Source organism: Amborella trichopoda, chromosome 9 (assembly GCF_054954075.1).
Source record: "Amborella trichopoda isolate Santa Cruz 75 chromosome 9, AtrichopodaSantaCruz75HAP2 v2.0, whole genome shotgun sequence".
NCBI lineage: Eukaryota > Viridiplantae > Streptophyta > Magnoliopsida > Amborellales > Amborellaceae > Amborella > Amborella trichopoda.
The window spans coordinates 44,646,335-44,668,901 of NC_142344.1; the positions used below are offsets into that span (position 1 = coordinate 44,646,335).

The following is a 22,567-nucleotide window of genomic DNA, read 5'->3' on the forward strand; positions in this document are numbered from 1 at the left end:
CTTGTTTTATGGGACCCTTATCTCCACCCGATCCATTCAGCCTACCCCAGCACCCATCCTTTGCCTCTATCCTCTTATCCCAATCACTCGTCCACCCTTTATCCAACCTATTCAACTCCCTCTCTGGTCTCGATCACCTCTGAGCCCCCTCTTTCCCTTTCTTCCCTTCCCCCATCCAGAGGGCACCACCCTGACTTTTTCAATCCCCTACCCCTGGCAACCATTCCTCCCTCTCTCCCTCACCCCAACCATGTCCTCCTTGTCCTCACCTCGACTCCCCACCCCTTCCTCTGCTCAGGACTTCCTGTTCTCCTTTCTTCTCGCTCATCCCCCCTCAAACTCCTCTTCTCTTGGGAATGCGTCTCAGCAGGAGCCTTTCAATCTCTCTCCCTCTCCGCCGCTCTCTAGAGACACGGCTCTCTCAGACCAATCCCATACTCTCTCCCCTCAATCAATGGATTCCATGTTCGTGGAAGGGATGGACCAAGCCCAGGGAAATATCAAGGAAGAACTCAAGGCCATGGGGCTCAAGAAAAATGCCTCCGACCAGGACATTCGTGAATTCCTTCTGACCAACGCCCAGAGCAGACTCAAGCAGAAGCCTAACAACCGAAGGCAGCTGGCTAACTTCAACTGCTCCATCTCCTACGACGAGCAGATCCCCTTTTTCTCCCCTCCTCCCCTTAGCAGAAACATAGCCCTGGTATTAGCAGAAGGTCACCTAGGAACATATCTTCATCCTTTCCCTAATCTGATGAAGATAATAGATTGGAATGTGAGGGGTCTTGGCCAGCCCCAAAAACAAATGTGTCAAAGACCTTTGCTCTTAATTCTCCCCTTCGGTTTTAGCTCTAATCGAGACCAAGCTCCCCCACCCCAATCTCCCCCAATTCAGCCAAATATGGGGATCCAAACCATGTCAATGGGAGGTGCTCAAGGCCCAAGGGGCTTCGGGGGAATATGGGTCATTTGGGACCCTTCTCTTCACTCCCTCATCCAATCCACGGTGAAGCCCTTCTCAGAAACTCTTTCCCTCTCAAGGGTCTCCGACGGATTTCTTTAGAGATTTCCGGCCATGTATGGCCCAAATTTGGCTAACCTCAGAGACGCTTTTTGGACTGAATTGGATGAACTCGTGTCTTCCCCCTTCCCCCTCTCCATGGTGCCTGGAGGGACATTTCAACATCACTCGGTGGTCTTAAAAAAGAAACACAAGCTCTACAATCTCGCAAGGCATGCTGGAATTTTCAGGTTTCATCTCTAGAAATGAACTTCTAGACATCCCTCAAGGGGCAAATTTCACATGGTCAAACTTGTCCAAATTGGACAGATTCCTCACCAATATCTTGTGGGACAAAGCCTTCCCTGGTGCTCATTCCCCGGCCCTCCCCAAGACCATCTCAGACAACATGCCTTTATTACTGGAAACCTAGAGTGTAGCCAGTGGCCCTTCACCCTACAGATTTGAATTAGCATGGCTCCAAGAGCCAAACTTCTCCTCCCTTATTTCTTCTTAGTGGGCTTCTTTCTCCACCTCTAGCCATGGCCGTGCTGGTTTTCACCTCCAACACAGGCTGCAGCTTCTCAAAGCTAGGCTAAAAGACTGGAGTCATCAGCTTCCCGGAAATTTTTGAACTCAGAAATCTCAGTTGATGGAATCCATCTGTCCCCTTGACCTTCATTGCGGAGACCAGGTCCCTCTCGCCAGAAGAAACTGTCCTTAGAACTCAATCTAGGGTCGACTACCAATCCATTCTCCGAAAGGAAGAAATTTTTTGGCTCCAAAGCTCCAAAATCAGATGGCTCAAATGTGGAGATAACAACACTACCTTTTTTCATAAAATGGCGAATTGCCGTAGAAGAGACAACTCTATATCTCTCGTCAAAGTTGGGGACCAAGTGTTCGACAGCCCCCCCCCCCCTCTCATCCGTCTTGAAACTACATAATTCTTTAGCTCCCTCTTCGAGGCCCCAACTGGTCCTCGACCCCTCATGGACGATTTGTCCTTCAACTCAATGCCCCTCGAAGCAGCAGCCCAATTGGAACAGCCATTTCAAAGGGAGAATCCTCTCGGCCATCAATGCTTTTAGCCCAGGACAGGGCCCTGGGACCCGACGGGGTCCCAATTGTGCTCTTCAAAACCTTCTGGGAGATCCTCAAACCAGATATCCTAGCCATTTTTTATGAATTCCCTACAAGGGGCATTATGCATAATGGCATGAATGCCACTTTCATTTACTTGATTCCCAAAGTCGAGGGGCACGAAGAACTCAAAGACTTCCGCCCAATTAGCCTCATCAATAGCTCTTACAAAATCCTCTCCAAGGTGAAGTTTTGGGATGGGTCCTCACCCAAAACCAAGGGGCTTCGTGAAGGACAGAGAGACTCTTGATGGGGCACTCATCGCCCATGAATGCATCCACTCAAGAAATTTATTTGTCAAACTCGACTGGGAAAAGGCCTATGACCATATTGATTGGGCCATTCTCGAGGAGACCCTCCATAGAATGGGTTTCGAGATTAAGTGGACGGTTTGGGTTCATGACTGCATATCCAGCCCCATGTTCTTGATCTTGATCAATGGCTCACCGGCTGGCTACTTCAAATCCTCCAGGGGATTGAGGCAAGAAGACCCTCTCCCTCCCTTTCTCTTTGCTATAGTGGCAGAAGTTCTCAGCAGATCGGTAGCTAGACTTTATGATAGAGGATGACTAATAAGCTTCAAATTCAGTAGCCGATTGGCTTCCGAAGTAATATATCTAACACTGACATGATGGGGGCCTGCACCGATGGTCAAACCATCCATTACCTGGCTGAGAAGTGGGGTTGCTAGGTTGAAAACCTCCCCTCCACGTACATAGGTCTACTTCTATGCCTGGGAAAGCCCAAAAAGCGCCAATGGAGCCATATCATAGACAAATTTGATAGGAGGCTGGCTGGGTGGAAAGGAACATTCCTCTCATTTGGCAGAAAAGTCACTTTGATCAAAGCCACGTTCTCCAATGTTCCGATCTTCCAAATGTCGATGTTCCACATGCCTTCTTCTGTAGCCACTTGGCTAGAACAACTGATGAAGAATTTTCTTTGGTCAGGCTAGGGAGGGATAAAAAAGATACACTTGGTTTCATGGGATAGAATCTGCTGACCAAAACGTGAAGGGGCTCTGCACCCTCATCCACTCCTCTCCTTTACCTTCTTTAGGCAGTGACTGTTCGCTGTGGTCCCCAAACCATAGTGGCCAATTTATAGTGGCATCTCTCTACAGTGTATTTTTGGCTATGAAGCCTCTTCCTGCTGGTGCCCAATCTGCTTGCTCCAAAGCTTAGCAATCTTTCATCCCCCCCCAAATTCAGGTTTTCTGATGGATAGCCATCGCCTGCAGAGCTCTAACCTTATACCAACTTCAGCGAAGAGGCACCCCTCTCCCCAACCGATGCATAATGTGCCAGGAGGAGGAGGAATCCAATGATCACCTCTCCCTACATTATGCCATGGCACAGGAACTGTGGGGATTCATCCTAAGAATATTTCATTGGAAGTGGGTGACCCCTCCCTCGGTATCCACATTTTCACCTCTCTCCATCCCCACCATTGGTCCAATTCAGGGATCCTCCTGTGGAAAACTTCGGTTGCTGCTACCTTGTGGGTCATTTGGACAGAAAGGAACCACCAAATTTTCTGAGGTACCAGATCCAATCCAATTGACATGAGCAATCGCATTCTTTCTCTCTTCATCTTCTGGGCCTCTAACCACGACCCTTCACCTCGGCCGACTTTCTTCAAAATTGGAATGACATGCTCCACCTGAGGCCATCTAGAATCACAAGGGCATCTCTATGGAGCCGGCTGAGATAGGGCAGTCCAAATTGAATTTTGACAGCAGCTCTCTCAGCAACCCAGGCCCAGCAGGCATAGGAGGACTTCTCATGAACTTATGAACTTTTTAGGCAAAACTCTTTTCTCCTATTCCTCCCCAATTAGCATAGCTGACTCCACCACAGCTGAATCACTTGCTCTTCTAGAGGGCCTCAAGCTGTTTAACCATGACTAGGGGACAAATTTGGTCATTGAAGGTGACTCAAGGAATGTTATCTCATGGGCGACGAACTCTTCAACGTGTTCGTATTTTTTACCAAATCCACCACCTTAGCACTAATCTGAATGTCTATTGGAAACACACATGGTGGGAAGCTAACTCTGAAGCCGACCATCTAGCGAGAACAGGAGCATCTCTAAACTTATGAAGGATCTCCCCAGCGAGGCACTTCTCATTTCTGCAGTATTTTGGATGCAGTCCAACCTTTGTAATTGTTTTGTGTATCCATACGGCCTTCATTGTCACCAGCCCCTATTTTTTGCTTGATACCCTGAATTGATGTATAGTGCACCCCTTTAGGGATGAATTTTTTGTACTCCTTTAAAATCAATACAAGTTAGCTTTCTCAACAAAAAAAAAAAATTGGGGCATCCTTAAATCAAATCACGGTGCAACCAATAAAAATAAAAATAAAATAATTCAACTAAAACATTGACCAAATTCAAGGGTAGTTTGGTCAATTTTTGAATTATTTTTTATTATTTTAATTTAGTGTGTCGTATTTTGATGTAAAGACAGCCCATATTTCACGTAAAAAAACATTTTAAAAAATATAAAAAAATGAAAAATGAAAACAATTTGTGGACATCCATCGGCCAAGATTAAATTAGGGTGATTGGCATATATTATTCTGTCAGCACGTCAGCATACAAACATGAGATTGTGCGCGTGCATGGCGTGCATTTAAATGTGTTGGATGCTTTTATTTATATATTATAAAAGCTACAATATGCATCTATCAATGTGTGAGATAGGATACTCATAGTATACTCATATCTACACCTAATCCAGGCTTTGAAATAGTTGGTATCCCAGCTTTCCATATCTGTGCCTACATCCATAACCATATTGGACAACTTAGGTCCAATGGTTAACGGAAATCATGATTTCGAACATGACAATCACATAACTTCAGAATAGCAACAGAATGATCCTTAGAGTTAACACATTAAAGAGTGAGAACACCCTGAACTGGTATGTTTCCATTTCAGAGGCTCTCAAGATTAAAACTGAGCACCTAGAAAGGATTTACTTCCTTCCTAGAGGAGTGCAAATTTATTACAAATTCTCAAATTTTTAACAAACAATAATTTAAATAGCTTGAGGAATTGTCATCAGTTCCATTAGACTCCCCATCAGTCAATTCACCACCATTTCCTTTCACTTCAAGCCTCATAGTCACTGGCTCCAGTCTGCTCATAAGTCTGCCACTAAGCAATTTTTCAATTTTTCTATATACATCCAGCTAGAAACCTAACAAAACTTTATTAAAAATAGAAAAACTCAAAAATCTGATTATATTTGTTGTCAAAAAACGTAATTGTAGCTATCAATGAGTGAATCACAAAAGTGCCAAGCCATAATCCCCCACAGAATTTACAGCCCTAATCCGGATTTCCACAACCTATCCATCTGATTCTCTATCACAAAAACAATACGGTCCTGAATGGGTCAAGTTTGCTCAAATCTAAATGGTCATCTTCTGTTCAATTCACATCCATAGTTAAATTGGTCATCCTTGCTGCTACAAAAACGGTCAATTTTTTTTCCTTTCTTTATTTACAGTGAAATGGTTCAATTGATCTATATGGATTCAGCAATATGTACTTCGATTGCTCTCACAACCATTAAAAGGGTTTCAAAGGGCCATGAAGAGATGATCAAATGCTGAGTTTGTCTGCTGGGAGTACTCAATTCGTCATGGGCATAGGTGCAGCCCAGCTGGTTGGTAGCTAGTACAAGAAGTAATTCAACCAAGGTGAATTCTCTTAATACATGAGATGAAGTCAATAAAGAGCGAAGAATTCATGAGTGGTGTACAATAATTTCAGGGAAATTGAGTACTATTGGTGATTCAAGGGTACCAGGGTGCACCATGTTTTCAAAGCAGCCAATTTTTTATTCACTTATCTAGGTAGGGTTAGAGAAAAATTGCAAGGGGTTTCACTTCTAGAGGATTATACTTTCTTAATCTCGGATGGCAGTGTTCAATGCAATATGACCAAAGAAAACATTTCGATAGTGTGTATTCCACGTGAAGATATATCATCAAGATAACGTATCTATTGTACATTGGGGCATCCATCAGGGATTCTAAAAACAGGCTGGCAAAAGAATGATGTGGCACATTTAAGGCATAATAAATAATGATTTACAAGATCATCTCTCACACCGATGATGATGATGTCAAATCATATGATGGAAGACCTTGTGGAAGTTAGAGCATTGTACTGAGGAAGAATCTGCCATGTTGGATTATCAAAGAATAAAGCTTTAAAAAAAAAAAAATCAAGGTACTTAAAAGTCCAGATGCTATTGTAGTTCAAGCTATACTAGTATGATGATATAGATTACATTTCTGATTAACAAAAGATATGGCATAGCAGGCATCACAGTTTCTTACTTTGAAAAAGGTAAAAATTTCTTTTAAGGGCCGGATTCAGCCTCTCACTTTTTGTAGCCAGAACTGTATTGCCACACATGTTTTGAGAGGAAAAATAGTGGATAGATAATTTAAAACCAATGAGTAGCCAAGTCTGCACCCTTCCAATGCTAAATGTTTTTTTGGGTGAATTTCTAATGCTAAATGTAAGAACAGCATAATTGAACAAGACTAAAATAGAAGAAGTGTTATAACAGCTCAATAATACTCACTGTAATTAGATAACATAAGACGCATGCACCAAATCAAGCAAAACGCATTATGCTCAAAATTACCTCTCCTCCAATAACGTATCAATCAATGGATATAAACCTCTCCTGAAATCCGTAGAAAGAACATGCCTCGTGGCCACCAACAATTCCTTCATCAAAAAAGGCGTCAGAACAGAACAGAACCACTAGTTGTTTCTTAATATATTGAACACAATGATTTAACATTGACCCCAAGTAAGGATAACAAGCACAAAAGTCACAATAGGTTTTACCTTACGAATAGATACAGAGTCTGGACAGGTAACAAGCAAATTTACGATGCTTTTTGATATACTCTCTTCATGAGGCCTGATATACTCAGCAAAACTTCTCAGCAGATATGTCAGAAATGAAACCGTCTGCAAAAAGGACATCAGAAAATTGTTATGCGATATCTCAGCTTCCCAAAACAAGATGATGAACAAGGCAGCAATGTTTGCAGTTAAAGCTGCCAAAATAAAATCTGAAAGTTCCAGGCCATCTTAACCTCAGATAGTGGCACTAAGATTAACATGAGAGAGCAATAAATCTTTTCTAGGAAAAACATTGAAGGATTTACAGTTTACTCCTTTATGAGTGACTGAAAATGCTGTGGCTTAAGGGTGAATTTTTGGTTAAAGTATCATAAAGAAAGGTAGCTCTAGGCAAAAAATATAGAAACACATATCCAAACAATGAAGCCGTAATTCAAAATTTCAAACTACATACCTTAACCTGAGCACCCTTCAAATCCACAAAGTGGTTCCTCCAGTTGGGAGAAACATTTTGTGGGCCAGGAATAGATATAGCACTGACCATTAGAGGTAATAGAACAGGGATGTTAGTCTGCACATAACGGCCATAGAGCTGGAAAAGAAACATCACAATCAATGGGCACTCTGTGACGATCTTAAACGAGCGGGTGCTCGGATTGAGCTGACTAGGGCCAGGACACCCAGGTGGGATTTGGGAACCAATGTATCCACCAATTGCATGTGAAGAAACCTCTGATTGAGTATGATCTCCACTCAATTCTTCAAAAAAGTAGCTCACTGTACCTTTAAAGTTCTGATATATCTACATAAGGGAAAGATAGAACAGCATTTAAAAATATAATAATATAGAATAGTAAAAATACAGAGAACTATAAGCAAGCATTAGCTTGATAAAGCACAACTATAGCTTCAATCTACCACAGGTTACACTCACATGTTTGGCAGAAACAGGAAGATATAAACATCAGCAGCCTCACAAAAGTAAGAAAATTTCCTCCGAAACATAATATGCAGACAATACTGATACACAAAAGGAGTGACTGGAATGGCAAAATAATATAAAGTTAAATTTACCCCTCTCTCTCTCTCTCTCTCTCTCTCTCTCTCTCTCTCTCACACACACACACACACACACACACACGAGATCAGACACACCAAATCCACAACAAAAAGGCAAGTGATGATCAAGTAATGCTTTGATAGGGAATTTCAAAGTACAGAAACCAAATGAAACACAGACTGACTATAACTTAGCAAAAGCCAAAAAGAAGCATATATTATAACAAACAAATCAAACCTTGCACACAAAGTCAAGAAAAGGTTGAACCTCCGCCTCCAATGTTGGCCTGAAATTCCTAAGCAAATCAAATATGATGCGAAGACAGATGAGCCCATTCTCCTCATTATCAGTTGTAAGCACATGCATGGCAACCTTTAGAAGATCCTGCACAAATGGCCTGAGGACCTCACTATGGGGGAGCCTGTTCAAGATTTCCACAATAACATTGCGAACTTTGTGCTCAATGCTATCTGCGAATTGGGGTTTCGTAAGTTGAGTCAAAATCGTTGAGAAAACCCTGAAATAACATTTGAGGAAGTTCAGGTACTCTGAGGAGTGCACAATCTCGAGGCTATCGCGAACCTCTGTGGCCATTGTAAGCCGCACTGGCATAGCTGGAGGATCAACAGTAAAGGAAATTCATGGAAAAGGGGGAGACACAGTGAGAAGGCAAGCATAACTACTATAGACGAATTTGAAAACTTTAACGCATAAACACAAGCATTTTATGCAAATTTGCTTCATAAAAAGTAAAGGAAAATAAAAAAGAGGAAGATAAATACCTAAGTTCAAAGTTTCTCCTCCGTAACCAAACCTAAAAATCTTTGTTTTGATTCAAAAAAAATAAAACTAAAAAATTTAACATCCAAAACGGACGAAAAACTGCAGTTAATGCTAAATGAATGGCAAAAACAAATAAGGAAACGAAAAATTTCCAAACCCAACTATGAAACAAGACAACAGTGAGAACACATAAAAAGAACAAATTCAAAACAAGCAGCAATTGAAAACTCCAATAAATTACTTATAACACAAAATAGAACAGCAATCTGCTACTTTCAATCAACAAAACAGTTAAATTATAGTCTTATACCAAAAAAAAAAAACCAAAAATCACAGATAAAGCAGAATATGTATATAACAACAAAAAACAGTAAATTGTGTCTGTGTTTGTGCATGACAACAACTTGAAACAAATTGAAAAAACCATAAAGTGATTGGAACAAATTACTTATATGAAGAACTAAACGGTGTTCTACTATTTTTAAGCCTAAAAACGATAAATTCACAAACAAAACACCCTCCATAGTCACATATACACAAGAAAATAAACACCCAAATTAATAAGAATACGAAGAAAACAAGACATTAGTAAACAGAAAAAATCAGTATAAGGATACTAAGATCGGGCTCAAGGAGGCGCCTTGAATGTTGCTCCAAGTTCTGAATAGGGCTCATTTTGAATCTGTTCCCTGCCTCCACTGTAAAGACCCCTTTGCCCTGACTAGGTTTCACAATTGGCCCGGTTTAAGAAATGAAGAGCGTCTAGGCTTCATTGTGCAACGGAGAGAGAAGACAACTCTGGGGACGTCAACTCGAAAACTTCTTCGACAATACAGCTGCAGTAGACAGTTTGCCTTAATTAGGGTTATAATTAGAGAGACAGTAGGAAATAGTTTTGAGCATACAGGCTTCAGCGCAGGGAACTCAGTTCTCTCAGCGACTTTTAGAAAGAGAAAGAAGAGCCTTTTTATAGAGAGAGGGGGAGAGTTATTTTGCAATGGCAAAATGGATGAATCGCCCGCGCAGGTAGTAAATGCCGCACGAGTTTGTGTTGGCCGCACAGGTAGGACGCAATAAATGCGGGAGGCGTGACGCCAAATCATCCCCCCCTTTGGCATTACCCTTTTGTTTAAGGGTATTTTCGTTACTGAAAAATACCCCATTCGAGTGGAGGCCGTTAAAGGGGTTTTAGAGAGAGATGTAAGTGCGAGAGAAAACAAGGTGCTCGTAAGCGTGAAAAAGGTGCGCGAGCATGAGATTATTAAAAGGGAATAAAATGGTAAACAAATATAGAAAGTTTTGCGAGAGTATAAAATTGGGGGTTTCATTGTAAAAACCCTAGTATCAATTATTGGAGCTTATTTTGAGCCATTTTGTCGGCATTTTTTCGTAGATGTAGTGAATCGAAGAAAGTAATCTACTGTAGATAGTTTTATGGCAGAAAATTATGTATTGTAGCATTCTTTAAGGTTGTATACAGTAACTCTGCATAACTTCAATCTTGTAATTTTTCCTCTTAAAAGTGAATACACATTTGTCGTCTTGCCTATGAACGTAGCCCATCTTGGGTGAATCATGTATATGTGTGTGTCACTCTCTACTTTTATTTGTGTTAAGCTTTGATGATTTCTCATATCGCTTGTTTTATTGTTCTTATATTTTTTTCCAATTATATTGCACTCGTTAGTGCATCTTGAGAATATTATTTGAATGTGAAAAGTGGGATTTGAGATATCCCAAATTGGTGAACGGGAAGATTGAGTTTTCTCGATTATACAACAACTGGTATTAAAGCTCAAGGAATTAGTGCAGTACTTTTTGGGAAACTGGCATCTCACAAGTTTGAAGTGGAGAACTTTAATAGGCAAGATAGTTTAGAAATTTAGAAATTAAAAATACAAAATTTATTGGTACATCAAGGGCAACACAAAGCATTACTTAGAAAAGATAAGAAACTGGTAAATATGATCAATGATGATTGGGATGAACTCGATATGAAAGCACGAGCCACTATTCGTTTGTATTTAGCGAACAAGATTTTGTTTAATATCGATGACAAAAATACAGTAAAGGATTTGTGAAAAAAATTAGAAAGTTTGTATCAAACAAAATCTCTCGCAAACTGAATTTTCTTAAAGAAAAAATTGTATATCTTGGTAATAAAAGAAGGTGCAAATGTGTCGCAGCACTTGAATGAGTTTAATAACCTCATTTGTCAACTTGAGAGTATTTGTGTGAAAATGGATGATGAAGACAAAGCGATCACCGTGCTTTGTTCATTGCCGGAATTCTATGATAACTTTGTTACTACATTGAGTTGTAGTAAAGAGGATTCTCTTGATTTGGCTCGGTGTGTAATGCCCTACTTGTTGATGAACTTCAAAAGAAAGCATCTTTGGGTAGTTCGGTAAAATCGAAGACGGAAGCTCTTGTGGCAAGAGGTCGATCGAATGAACAGGGTGATTCATCAAGGAATCATTCAAAATTTCGATTAAAATCTAGAGAGCCTAATAACAAGTATGTGTGTTGCCATTGTGGGAAACCCGGTCATATACGAAAGAATTATTTTAAGAGAAATGGAATAAATTCTTCCAAAGCTCCTAATACGGGAGGTGAAAAACCAAATGAATCTAAGAATGAAGCAAATCAAGTTGAAGAGACTACATCCAGTTTCACTGAAGATGAAGTATTAATAGTGGCATATAATTCAATATTATATCAAAATTAAATAATTGATAGTGGAGCCACTCATCACATGTGCCCTCATAGATCATGGTTAGACTCGTATGAGTCATGTGAACGAGGATCGATATCCATGGGAAACAATTCCACTAACAAGGTGGTTGAAATGGATTCGGTTCGCTTAAAGATGTTCAATAGGTTTATTTGGGCAATTAAAGATGTTAGGCATGTGCCGATACTAAAAAAGAGCTTGATTTCCCTCTATTCTCTAGATTCAGAAAGTTATAAGTTCACCGGTCAAGGTGGAGTTATCAAAGTATCAAAAGGGGCTCTAATTATTATGAAATGAGTCCTACTTGGGAGCTCGTATAAGTTATTGGGAAGCACAAATAATAAATGATGAAGTGAATTCTGTGGTTAAAGGTAAGGAAGTTTCATATCGCCTATGGCATAAAAGATTGGGGCATATGAGTGATAAGGGTATGGAGGTCTTGATGAAGAGGAATTTTATTCCTACACTTAAAATCGATGGATTCGATTTTTGTGAGCATTATGTCTATGGGAAACAACACAGACAACCTTTCAAGACCGGGAAGCACAAGCAAGTGTGCAAACTTGATTACATTCACTCATATATATGGGACCCTTTACCAACTACATCTTATGGCGGTGCATTATATTTTGTTTCATTTGTTGATGACTTCTCAAGAAAAGTATGTATCAAAACTCTCAAGTCCAAAAGTGATGTGTTTTGTGCATTCAAGAACTTTATGGTGCATCACATCAAAGTTCTTCGAACCGATAATGATGGAGAGTTTATATCAAAGGAGTTTGAAAGTTTTTGCAAGGCCGAAGGAATTACTAGCCATTATACAAATGCCTACAATCCTCAACAAGATGTGTATCCGAGATGATGAATCGCACTTTGTTCGAGCATGCGAGGTGCATGGTAAGCAATGCTAGCCTAGAACAAAAATTGTGGGCGGAAGCCGTATCAATGGCTTGTTATCTTATCAACTGATCACCTTCGGTAGCATTGAGAAGCAAAACTCCTAATGAAGTATGGTATGGAACTCCGAGTAATTACTCCAATTTGAAAATTTTTTGTTGTGATGCTTATGCGCTTATTCCAAGTTGCCAAAGGAACAAATTCGATCCAAAGTAAAAAAAGTACATTTTTGTGCGTTATAGCAAAGGTGTGAAGGGGTACCGGTTATGAGATCCAAGTACTTTAAAAATAATTACTAGTCGTGATATGCATTTTGATGAATATAAGGTATTGGCAAAAGGGATGATGATAAAGGACGATGGTCAATCAGTGCAACAAGAGAGCCAAGAATTTCAACGCAGCCCCAAAACACTTCCACCAAGTACATTTATGCCTTATGAGAATATACCCATTGATCATGGTGAAGAACTAGGAAGTTAAGATGAAGAACCATATGATCTTCATGATGAAGTTGTGCCTTTGGCACATAGGCGCTCTACTGAGAAACTCGTGCACCCGGGCGGCACAAAGATTATATGGATCCAAATACTTTGCATATTTTGATAGTTGAAAATAAAGAGCCAACATCATTCCATGACGCATTGTTCGTAAAATCGCCCAATCTAACTGCTAACTGCCCGGTTAGATCGGAACCGGCCAGTGGTTGATTCCGGGTTTGGGCGGTTAGGGTGATCAATCGGTATTTTTTAAAAAAATTCAAAAAAAAATATAAAAATTCTCAAAATTAAGGAATTTGATTTATAATGTATTTTTAAATATTCTTTACATTATTGTAAAGATTAAAACTTGTTTTGGTCATTAATACTCACTTTTATATTTTCCCATCTTTTTTAGAGGGGTGCAGTTGGCATACGGATGCATTCGTAGCTGTAGAGGAAAGGTGCACCTTCGAATTTTATCATGGTATATAATTTTGATGTAAAATGTTCTTAGGATTATGTCAAAATCTATTTTTATATCTAATTATAAAATTTTAAATTTCAAAAATGGTTAAAATCAAGTAGATCTATAAACATATGAAAATCTTGAAAATGGACGGTGTAGAAAATATGTTGTAAAATGCACTATTTTTGTGACTTAATTTTTTTTTATTTTTCATAGTTATACATCTCGATGTGAGATGATCAATCAAAGGGTTTTTCAACATTAAAACTACCCTTTCCGATGGATTTTTTAGGGGTATCCGTAGTTCCATTTTTTTCATTAATTTTCAATTTCATTTGAGTGTGTTTCGTTTTAATCATTCTTTTTATGCTTTTCATGTTGTAATAGATTTTTTTATTTGTACTTTTTTATTTTTTTTCAACACTTTTTTGATCGCCCAGTATTTGCCCAATTAGAGTGGTTGAATCAGCCGGTTTACCGGTTATGCCGATTAAACCGATTCCAGGCCCATGTCCAGCTAACTGTTCTGGTTTAATTTTGCAAATATTGCCATAAAGTCATTGATAGCAATGGTACCGAGCATTGGAAAAGAGCTACGCAAGATGAGATTTTAGCCCTTCGAAGAAACAAAACTTGGGATTTGGTGGAGCTACCAAAAGGTAGAAAGGCCATTGGTTGTAAATGGGTGTTCAAGATAAAAAAAGAGGCTTGCTGGCAAGCTTGAAAGCTATAGGGCGATATTAGTGACAAAAGGCTTTTTGCAAAAGGAAATATCATCATCAAAGGAAATTGGTGTGCAACGATAAGAGAAAAATTGATGAGCTCAAGACTTATTTGAGCAAAAGATTTGAGATGAAAGATCTCAGGTCGGCAAGGAAAATCCTTGGAATTGAAATAGAAAGATATAGACAAAATGGAATTTTGTTATTATCTCACAAGGGTTACATAGAAAGGGTGATAAAAAAATTTGGCATGAAAGATGCAAAGCCGGTGGAGACACCCTTAGTGCCTCACTTCAAATTGTCTTTAATGCAAAGTCCGAAGACGGAAGATGAAAGAAGAAGCATGAATGAGGTTCCATATGCTAATGCGATTGGAAGTTTAATGTTTGTCATGATATGTACAAGACCGGATATCACCCATGCGGTTGGTGTTCTAAGTCGGTTTATGGCAAACCCCGAAAAAGTTCACTAGGAAGCAACAAAATGGGTGCTTCGGTACTTGAGAGGTTATGCAATCACATTTGGCAAGGGCTCAATTCCAATACAAGGTTTTGTAGATGCAAAATTTGCCGGTGATCTTGATAGAGGTAGGTCGACTACCACATTTGTTTTTCGATTTGCAAATGGACCGATAAGTTAGATTTCAAGGCTCCAAGACACAGTAGCATTGTCAACTACCGAAGCCAAGTACATGACAGCAACGAAAGCATCAAAAGAAGTCATGTGGCTTCAAGGAATGATGGGTGAGATGGACATTGTATGCAAGCCTATGGAACTATTTTGTGACAACATGAGTGCTATCCATTTGGCCAAGAACCCAGTTCACCACAAGAGGTCAAGGCACATATTGGTTCAATATCAATATATTCGACAAGTTGTTGAAGATGGAATAGTTTGATTAGTCAAGATCAAGAAAGGAATGAAGTGATGGATATGGAAATTGTTGGGCGTGATGCCAAATCATCACCCCTGTGGCATTCCCCTCTTCTTGAAGGGCATTTTCGTCACTGCCTCGGGTGTAAGGGAAGTTGTGACCGCAGCCGTACCTGTCAGCACCGCGTCTGTCAGAGTCGTATGTGTCAGTGCTGCCCACTGTCAGCCACAGTGCTTTCACCTACCCAACCTACCTCAGTGGGTCCCACCTACCCTGTAAATACTTAAACCCTCTCCCCTTTCCATCCCACCACTGTTTCCCTCACTTGCCCTCATACTTTCTCTCTCTAAGACTGAAGTGAAAGTTAACTGCTGCCCTCGGAGAAGCCATTGTGTGGTGCTTGAAGTGGCCTGCGAGTGGGAGACTTGAAGGCACCATGAGCATCAGGAAAGTAGGTTTAGCATCTATGCATCAATAAATTTTGTAGAAATCAATTTTAAGTATTGAAAGTGGGTAAGATGATAGGATGAAAATATGAGTGCGAATGGGTTAAAATGAGAGTGAAATTCCAGATTCGTGCCTTTAAATATCACGATTGATTGTGCAAGGCAAATAATATTTTAGCCATGAAAATTTGCGAAATAGTTCACTTGTGAGACTAGTGTAACATGGATAAGGTTTTGCATCAAGAGTTGTCTTGGTTTGTGAAATGTTAAGTGTCCTTCAAAGCATATTAAACTTGAGAATGTGAATTTCTAGACCTGTGACTGTTCTTGCATCGAATTTTTCAGTGACTAAATGGTATCCAAATGGGTCCAAATCGGTTTTGAATGAAATATATGCTCGTCTATTTCAATGTTGCTTTTTAACCATGTTAAAATTTCATATGGGTTAAGAGATATGCCAATGTAAGTTTATGTCACTCTCCACAGTTGCTGAGATTTCCAGCAACTGTCACCTATTTTCTGCCAAGTTTTTGACCCATCAAACGATGTCCAAATGCCTTCAAGCCACTATCATTTGAAAGATTTATGAAAGAGCTTAAAGTTGCATGTTAAACTCATTTTGAACCCTTAGATTGAGTGTTATGCCCCGAAATGTGAGGGTATATCATTGTTCGCAGTTGCAAGAAATTCCAGCTATTGTCACTCGCTCTATACTGAGCTTTTGACCAACCAAATGTCGTCCAAATACCTTCAAACTACTACAATTTTAAAGACCCACGTGTAAACCTAAAGTTGCATGTTTGAACCATTTTGATATTCTCCATAGATTAGGAGTTACGTATCTAAGAAGAGGGGAACATCACCACTACACGTTACAGAAATTTTAGACCTGTGCTCATATTGTGTTACCTTTTACTGGATCACTCACTAAGCAACTCAAGTGGCACATTGTTACCTTTGATAAGCGATAAGCGTGAGTGCTATGTGATAACTTTCATGTGATGAATACTAAATACCATAATGTTATGTGCATGATGCTATGCAGCTATGCGTTATGCAAAAATTGATAGATGCCATGCTATTGTGATAGTCCCATAATGAACGTTACATGACATGTGTCGTAATGCTAATGCTAATTGCTAGGAGTAAATACAATGTTATAGCTCTCATATAATGGGTGTTTTATTCTAGGTATCATAATGTTATGTGATTGCTGGATAGTTTTGAGTAATACTCAAACTCTACATGATGAAAATTTGAATTATCTGTCATAAGGCACCGATTTAGAATGAATGAATTAAATTTTTGAGCATGATATGACGCCGTGATAGTGACCACTACGTAATGGGATACCCATTGGCAGTGGGTATTGTTTTGTTATGGTACTGTGATGCTGGCCACTATGCCCATCAGTAGTGGATACTGTTACACTGATACTGCACGCTATGCGATGGGAGACCGATCGGTAGTGGATACTGCTACACTGAGAAAAGTGATGCGGGCAATATTCCCTAACTTGCTCATTGATAGGATGGGGTTAGGTGAAAATCGAATGGGAGAGTCGGACCCCCTTAAATTTATATGATGAGACTAGTGAGTGATGCCTTACAAGGTACGTGCCTATCGAAAACCCCAATGCGGGCTGGGGACCGTGTGCACGAGTATGAGGGCATTACGAAGTGGATTTACCTACTTATCATTGGCCTCCCTCTTGAGGTACAATAGAGGTCCTAAGCAATGGGATTGGCTTAGCTTGATGGATAGGGCCTCTACTTCGGGAGTAGGTGAATTAAGGAGTGAGTGGGTAATATATGAACAGTGAATGTGAATGCTGATAATTGTAATGATTGAATGATAGCTGACATTTGAATATGATGCATGTAATTGACGCATTGATCTGATTACTGATTTACATGACTGCTGCATTATGACTTCTTATAATGGGAAGAACTGCTTATGGTGCATGAATAGACTCGATAGTGATGCATAATACCTAGATCTACTGACTGGGCATTATAACTCATCCCCCAGTTTCTCCCCTCTTGTAGATTGATAGCGTCAGGTTGAGGGCTAGAAGCTCATGTTTTGCAGTCGTAGTTGAAGTGTTTTTCACTTGAGAAGAAACTCAGATCTTGTAGGTGGTTGGGAAGTTTAGCCCTAAATTTTGTGTATTTTTGAAAATATGTACTATATTGGGCCCTGTTGCCCCAGATTCAAGTGTAATATTTTGTGAAGAATTTGATGTAGTACATTTTTTTGGGTGTATGGATCCTTCCAATTTTAAATATATGTACACACTTGGAGTTATTGATTTAGTTCTTTGCCATGGTTTGCTTTTGACCACCGATGTAACTGTGTTGAGTGAACTCTGACTTGAGTGACATGAACTAAGTTGGGATCACGAACCCTCACTTGGTCACCCTCCATCGAGTATGTAATAGGGGTCGGGGACGGAGACGTGACAGTTATGGCATCAGAGCAGCCAGGATAGGATTCTTGGCCTAGGGAGTTATAGAAGAGTCCTTAGAATAGTTTTTAGGATAGATTAGTGACTGGGCGCTCCTGTGCTAGGTTGAAGATGCTGAGGGCTTGTGCCAACAATGTGAGTTCCAACAATGAGAACACCGAGATGCTCTGTGAGTTTTTAAGGACTCTGGGGGCAATGACTCAAATGATGAGGGAGTCGATGCCAGCCCAGTCTGCGCCTACCCAGAGCAAAATGACAGTAGCCTGATAGAAAGATTCAGAAGACTGGCAACCCCAACCTTCTTAGGGCAAGGAGGGGTAGAGAAAGCTGAGAGGTGGAGGAGACATATAGAGAAGGTTCTAGAAGTGTTACACTGCTTGGATGAGCAGAAAGTCAGGTTGGGAGCCTTCATGCTGAAGGGAGAAGCTGAATTTTGGTGGAACTCGATAAAACAGTCTTGGAGAGAGTCGGGAACCGAGACCACCTGGGATAACCTCCTGACGGCATTCGATGATAAGTACTTCCCAAACTCCATCAGGGAGAGAAAAGAAGTGGGGTTCATTGAGCTTCAACAAGGAGGCATGATAATGGAACAATACACCGCAAAATTTGCGGAGCTTACTAAATACGTGCCTCATATCAGTAACACAGAGGCGTGAAAGGCAGATAAATTTGAAAGGGGCCTTCGGCCGGACATTAGAGGGAGAGTACTGTCAACCAACCTTGAGTCATATGCCCCATTAGTAGACTTTGCTCTGAAGATTGAGAGAGATTGTGAGGGCCATCTATCAAGGAAGGAAAGATAAAGCCCACGCGATCGAGAAACTTTGGGAGGAAGCCCCGACAATTTTATAACAAGGATGTTAGAGGAGGGCCTTACCAGCGTAACCAGAGGGCCCAAAAGAATTTCTCGGGCAACAGAGAGAATGATCGACGCCCGCTCTGCCCTCATTGTGGGAAGGACAACCACACTGCTGTCGAATGTTATAAGAAGCAGAACATGTGCCTCAGGTGTGGCAAGGTTAGCCACTGGGTTAAGGATTGCCTATGACGAAGACAGAGGACCGACCAAAGACACACGGACGAGTATTTTCCCTCACCAAGCAAGAAGCTAAGGCGTCTACCTTGGTGATCAGAGGTACGCTTTCTATTTGCGATGCTAAAGCTAAAGCTTTGATTGACCTTGGTGTCTCTCACTCTTTTGTTGCACCTCATTTTACTTGCTATCTAAATGTGTAGCCTGCATCTCTTGATTTTACTCTAGTAGTATGCACACCTGTGGGGGATCTATGGAAACTGATAGAGTGTATAGATAGTGTGGAATTACAATTGATGGGTGACCTATCTGTAAACTTGATCCTCATAGATATTCAAGATTTTGATGTTATTCTGGTCATGGATTGGTTGTATACACACCATGCCACTGTCAATTGCCATTAAAACACGGCAACCTTTAGACGCCCTGACAAAGCTGAGCTACACTTTAAGGGCACTAGGGATACTTCCCCTCTAACCTTTATCTCTGCTCTCCCGCCCTCTCACCTTCTAGGTAAGAAGTGTGAAGGGTATCTAGCCTATGTAGTAGAGAATCAAGGCATTCAGTCTCAGTTAGAAGGGATACCAGTAGTAAGAGAGTACCCCGAAGTATTTCTAGAAGAGTTACCGTCCCTACCTCCAGTAAGGGAGATTGAATTTGAGATAGATGTACCAGCACTGTTCTCATTTTTAAAGCCCCGTATAGAATGGCTCCAGCAGATTTGAAGGTGTTGAAAGAGTAGTTGCAAGAATTATTGGATAAGGGATTCCTCCGACCTAGTGTGTCACCCTGGGGTGCACCAGTCCTATTTGTGAAAAAGAAAGATGGATCCCTGAGGCTGTGCATTGACTATAGGCAATTAAACCAAATAACAGTGAATAATAACTGTCCCCTGCCTAGAATTGACGATCTTTTTGACTAGCTCCAAGGGGCCAAGTGTTTTCGAAGTTTGATATTCAATCGGGTTATCACCAACTGTGAGTCAGGGAAGGAGACATCCCAAAGACCTCTTTCAGAACTCGATACGACCATTATGAGTTCCTTTTGATGCCGTTCGGGTTAACGAATGCCCCCACGGTGTTCATGGATTTGATGAATAGCGTGTTCAAACCTTTCTTAGATGATTTTGTAGTGGTCTTTATTGATGATATTTTGGTATATTCGAAAAGCTGGGAACTACATGAACAACATCCAAGAACTGTCTTACAGACTTTAAAGTCAGAAACATTGTATGTTAAATTAAGCAAGAGTGATTTCTAACTCCCTAGTGTATCCTTCCTTGGGCACATCGTTTCTAAAGATGGGATCACGGTCGACCCCTTCAATAAGGAACTTACCAAGGCTGAGACACGCCTATATAGACTATGTCTTTCCATTGCTTGATGCAAACAACCAACTAAATTCTTCCCTGCCAATCCAGAGTCAACATGTCTTTATTAGCAAATTTTCAAGGGAGAAATCTAATTGCATAGAATATCAAGAAACTGGGAAACTAGCTCAAGATATAAGAGAGAACATTTAACAATAGCACATATACATGATTGTTTATAAATCAGACCATCTAAACTCCATACGAGAAGACAAAAGTTCTACATATCCATTCCGAATTCAACCTGCAATAACTTACTTTTCCAAAATAAGCACAAGTGGAAACATAAATGTATATGATTTATATGATGACCCAAAGATCTGTTTTTCATTTTATAGGAATAGAGTAACATGTGAATTTTTATTGAGTAATAACCTAGTTAATTACTTTTCTTTCTTGCTCACTACACAAGTCTTGGTCACTGAAAGCCCATTCATTACATTTCGTTCTAGTATTATCAGCTCTCCGCTCATGGAAATCCTTGTGGTTGGGCCTAGAGATAAAAAAAAATTTGAGCCCTTCTTACAGCACCACTGCTAACATGCACCTTATTGAAAAGAAAGAATCACACCTCCTAATCACCTCAATTCATCCATCTGAACATCCATCTATTTCAACTCAAAAGGAAGGACAATAAAATGGTCTCAACCAAGCACCACCAGTTTAAATATTGCAAACCAGGAACATTCAAGCTATATAATGGTCTCAAGAAAATTCTATTGTTTGTCGGGCATGTACTAGTAGGACAATATTGTAGAACTTCTTCCTTAGCATTATCTTCTTGATTGAAAGCATTGCATCATACAGAGCCACCCCTATGTGTACACGTCTTTTTCTAGACATAATGTTTGTAAAGATGGAAACATATTCACCGTATTTGTTTTCTTGCTACTGCTTATCTAATGCATTTTATGTTCTGAGAAAACAACGAGCAAGACACATGAAAAAAGAATATAGAGACTAAACGAACTAATTGCCTATGAATATTACAAAGAAAGAAAAATAACTATATGAACCAAAAGGGTTAAAATCAGATAAGTATCACAAATAATTTTGCTACAAGAACGACATCTAATGTTTCAAAAAGCGTTAGGAGGCTCCTAGGCGGTCAGGAGGGTCTAGGCTGCCCAGCACCTAGGCGGGCGCCCAGAACCTGGGCGGCCCAATAGAAATATTTTTTTTTTGGGATTTCTTTCTCTAAAATAGCCTCCAATGGGTTTTAGGTTTTAAATGAACCTAAAACCCACAATTTTGCCCCTTTAGTATTAAAAAAATGAACCAAACATACCCTCAAGGAGCCGTAATTCCGCCCCTGGGTGGGGCACAAGCCCTAGGCGGCCGCTAGGCGCTGGGCGGTCCCCTTTTTGAAACAATGATGACATTAATAAATTGTATAGCTAAATATACTAATCTCAAAACACTGAATGCTTGGTATACAAGCATAATACAACATTGTGTGCACCACATAATATATATTAATACAGAGCAAATTTCAAAATCAGAACGTGAGAAATCAAGATGCCACAACATCTAAAGCAGAAACTAAACTAAAACAAATCAAAGCAGGTAAATATTCAAACTTACAACTTCCAAACTGAATTATATGGCAAACATCCCAATTCAATCTAGAATGATCTTGTCACATGAAGTAAACACAGTTAAAATTTTCCATTTCACGGCTTTCTATTACCCAATGAGAGATAATGCCATTTCAACAACAGCACAATTAAATTAAACCCCAGATAAAAGTAACTGGAAAAACCCAAGAATATCTCATTTTGTAAAGGAATTCCTCCATAAATTTCAGCCCAATGAGTTCAAAAACCAAATAACAGAAAACCCCTGAAATTCTGTAAGCAAATAACAATAGCATAGAACCCAGTTTTATAGATATCAAATCCTATTGCATAATACAACCTCCTAAATAAACTTTCAGCAATAAAAAAAATAAAAAGACTAAAGAATACTTAGACTATTAACTCATAAAACCAAATGAAAATTAGTTCAATGACACCACAAAAACAACATCAACAACGATAGCAATAATGATCAATTAATCAAACACCTAAAGGCCAAAACATTTTACATTATATAAACAAAATCAAATTAATCAAACTCTCGAGCCCCAAAATAGTAATTCTCAATAAAAAGAAAACTCACATCAAAATTTATGTGACAAACTAGAAAAA

The 22,567-nt window shown here is 39.8% G+C and overlaps 1 protein-coding gene across 3 annotated transcripts in view; it reads right to left on the reverse strand.

The window, feature by feature from the left end:
- The window catches only part of LOC18432797 (uncharacterized), a 77,893-nt gene that overhangs the window by 41,739 nt on the left and 13,587 nt on the right, over positions 1–22,567 (reverse strand). For 2 of the 3 annotated variants that reach the window (XM_088846496.1, XM_088846494.1), the window contains exons 1-5: positions 9,506–9,936; positions 8,343–8,719; positions 7,500–7,847; positions 7,025–7,150; positions 6,816–6,901 (exon numbers count right to left, since the gene is read on the reverse strand). In XM_088846496.1, the coding sequence (XP_088702622.1) occupies positions 6,816–6,901; positions 7,025–7,150; positions 7,500–7,847; positions 8,343–8,719; positions 9,506–9,563 (995 nt within the window). In that variant the 5' untranslated portion in view covers positions 9,564–9,936. Of the gene's footprint in view, positions 1–6,815; positions 6,902–7,024; positions 7,151–7,499; positions 7,848–8,342; positions 8,720–9,505; positions 9,937–22,567 lie in introns of those variants that run through there. The other variant, XM_088846495.1, reaches the window with a different exon arrangement.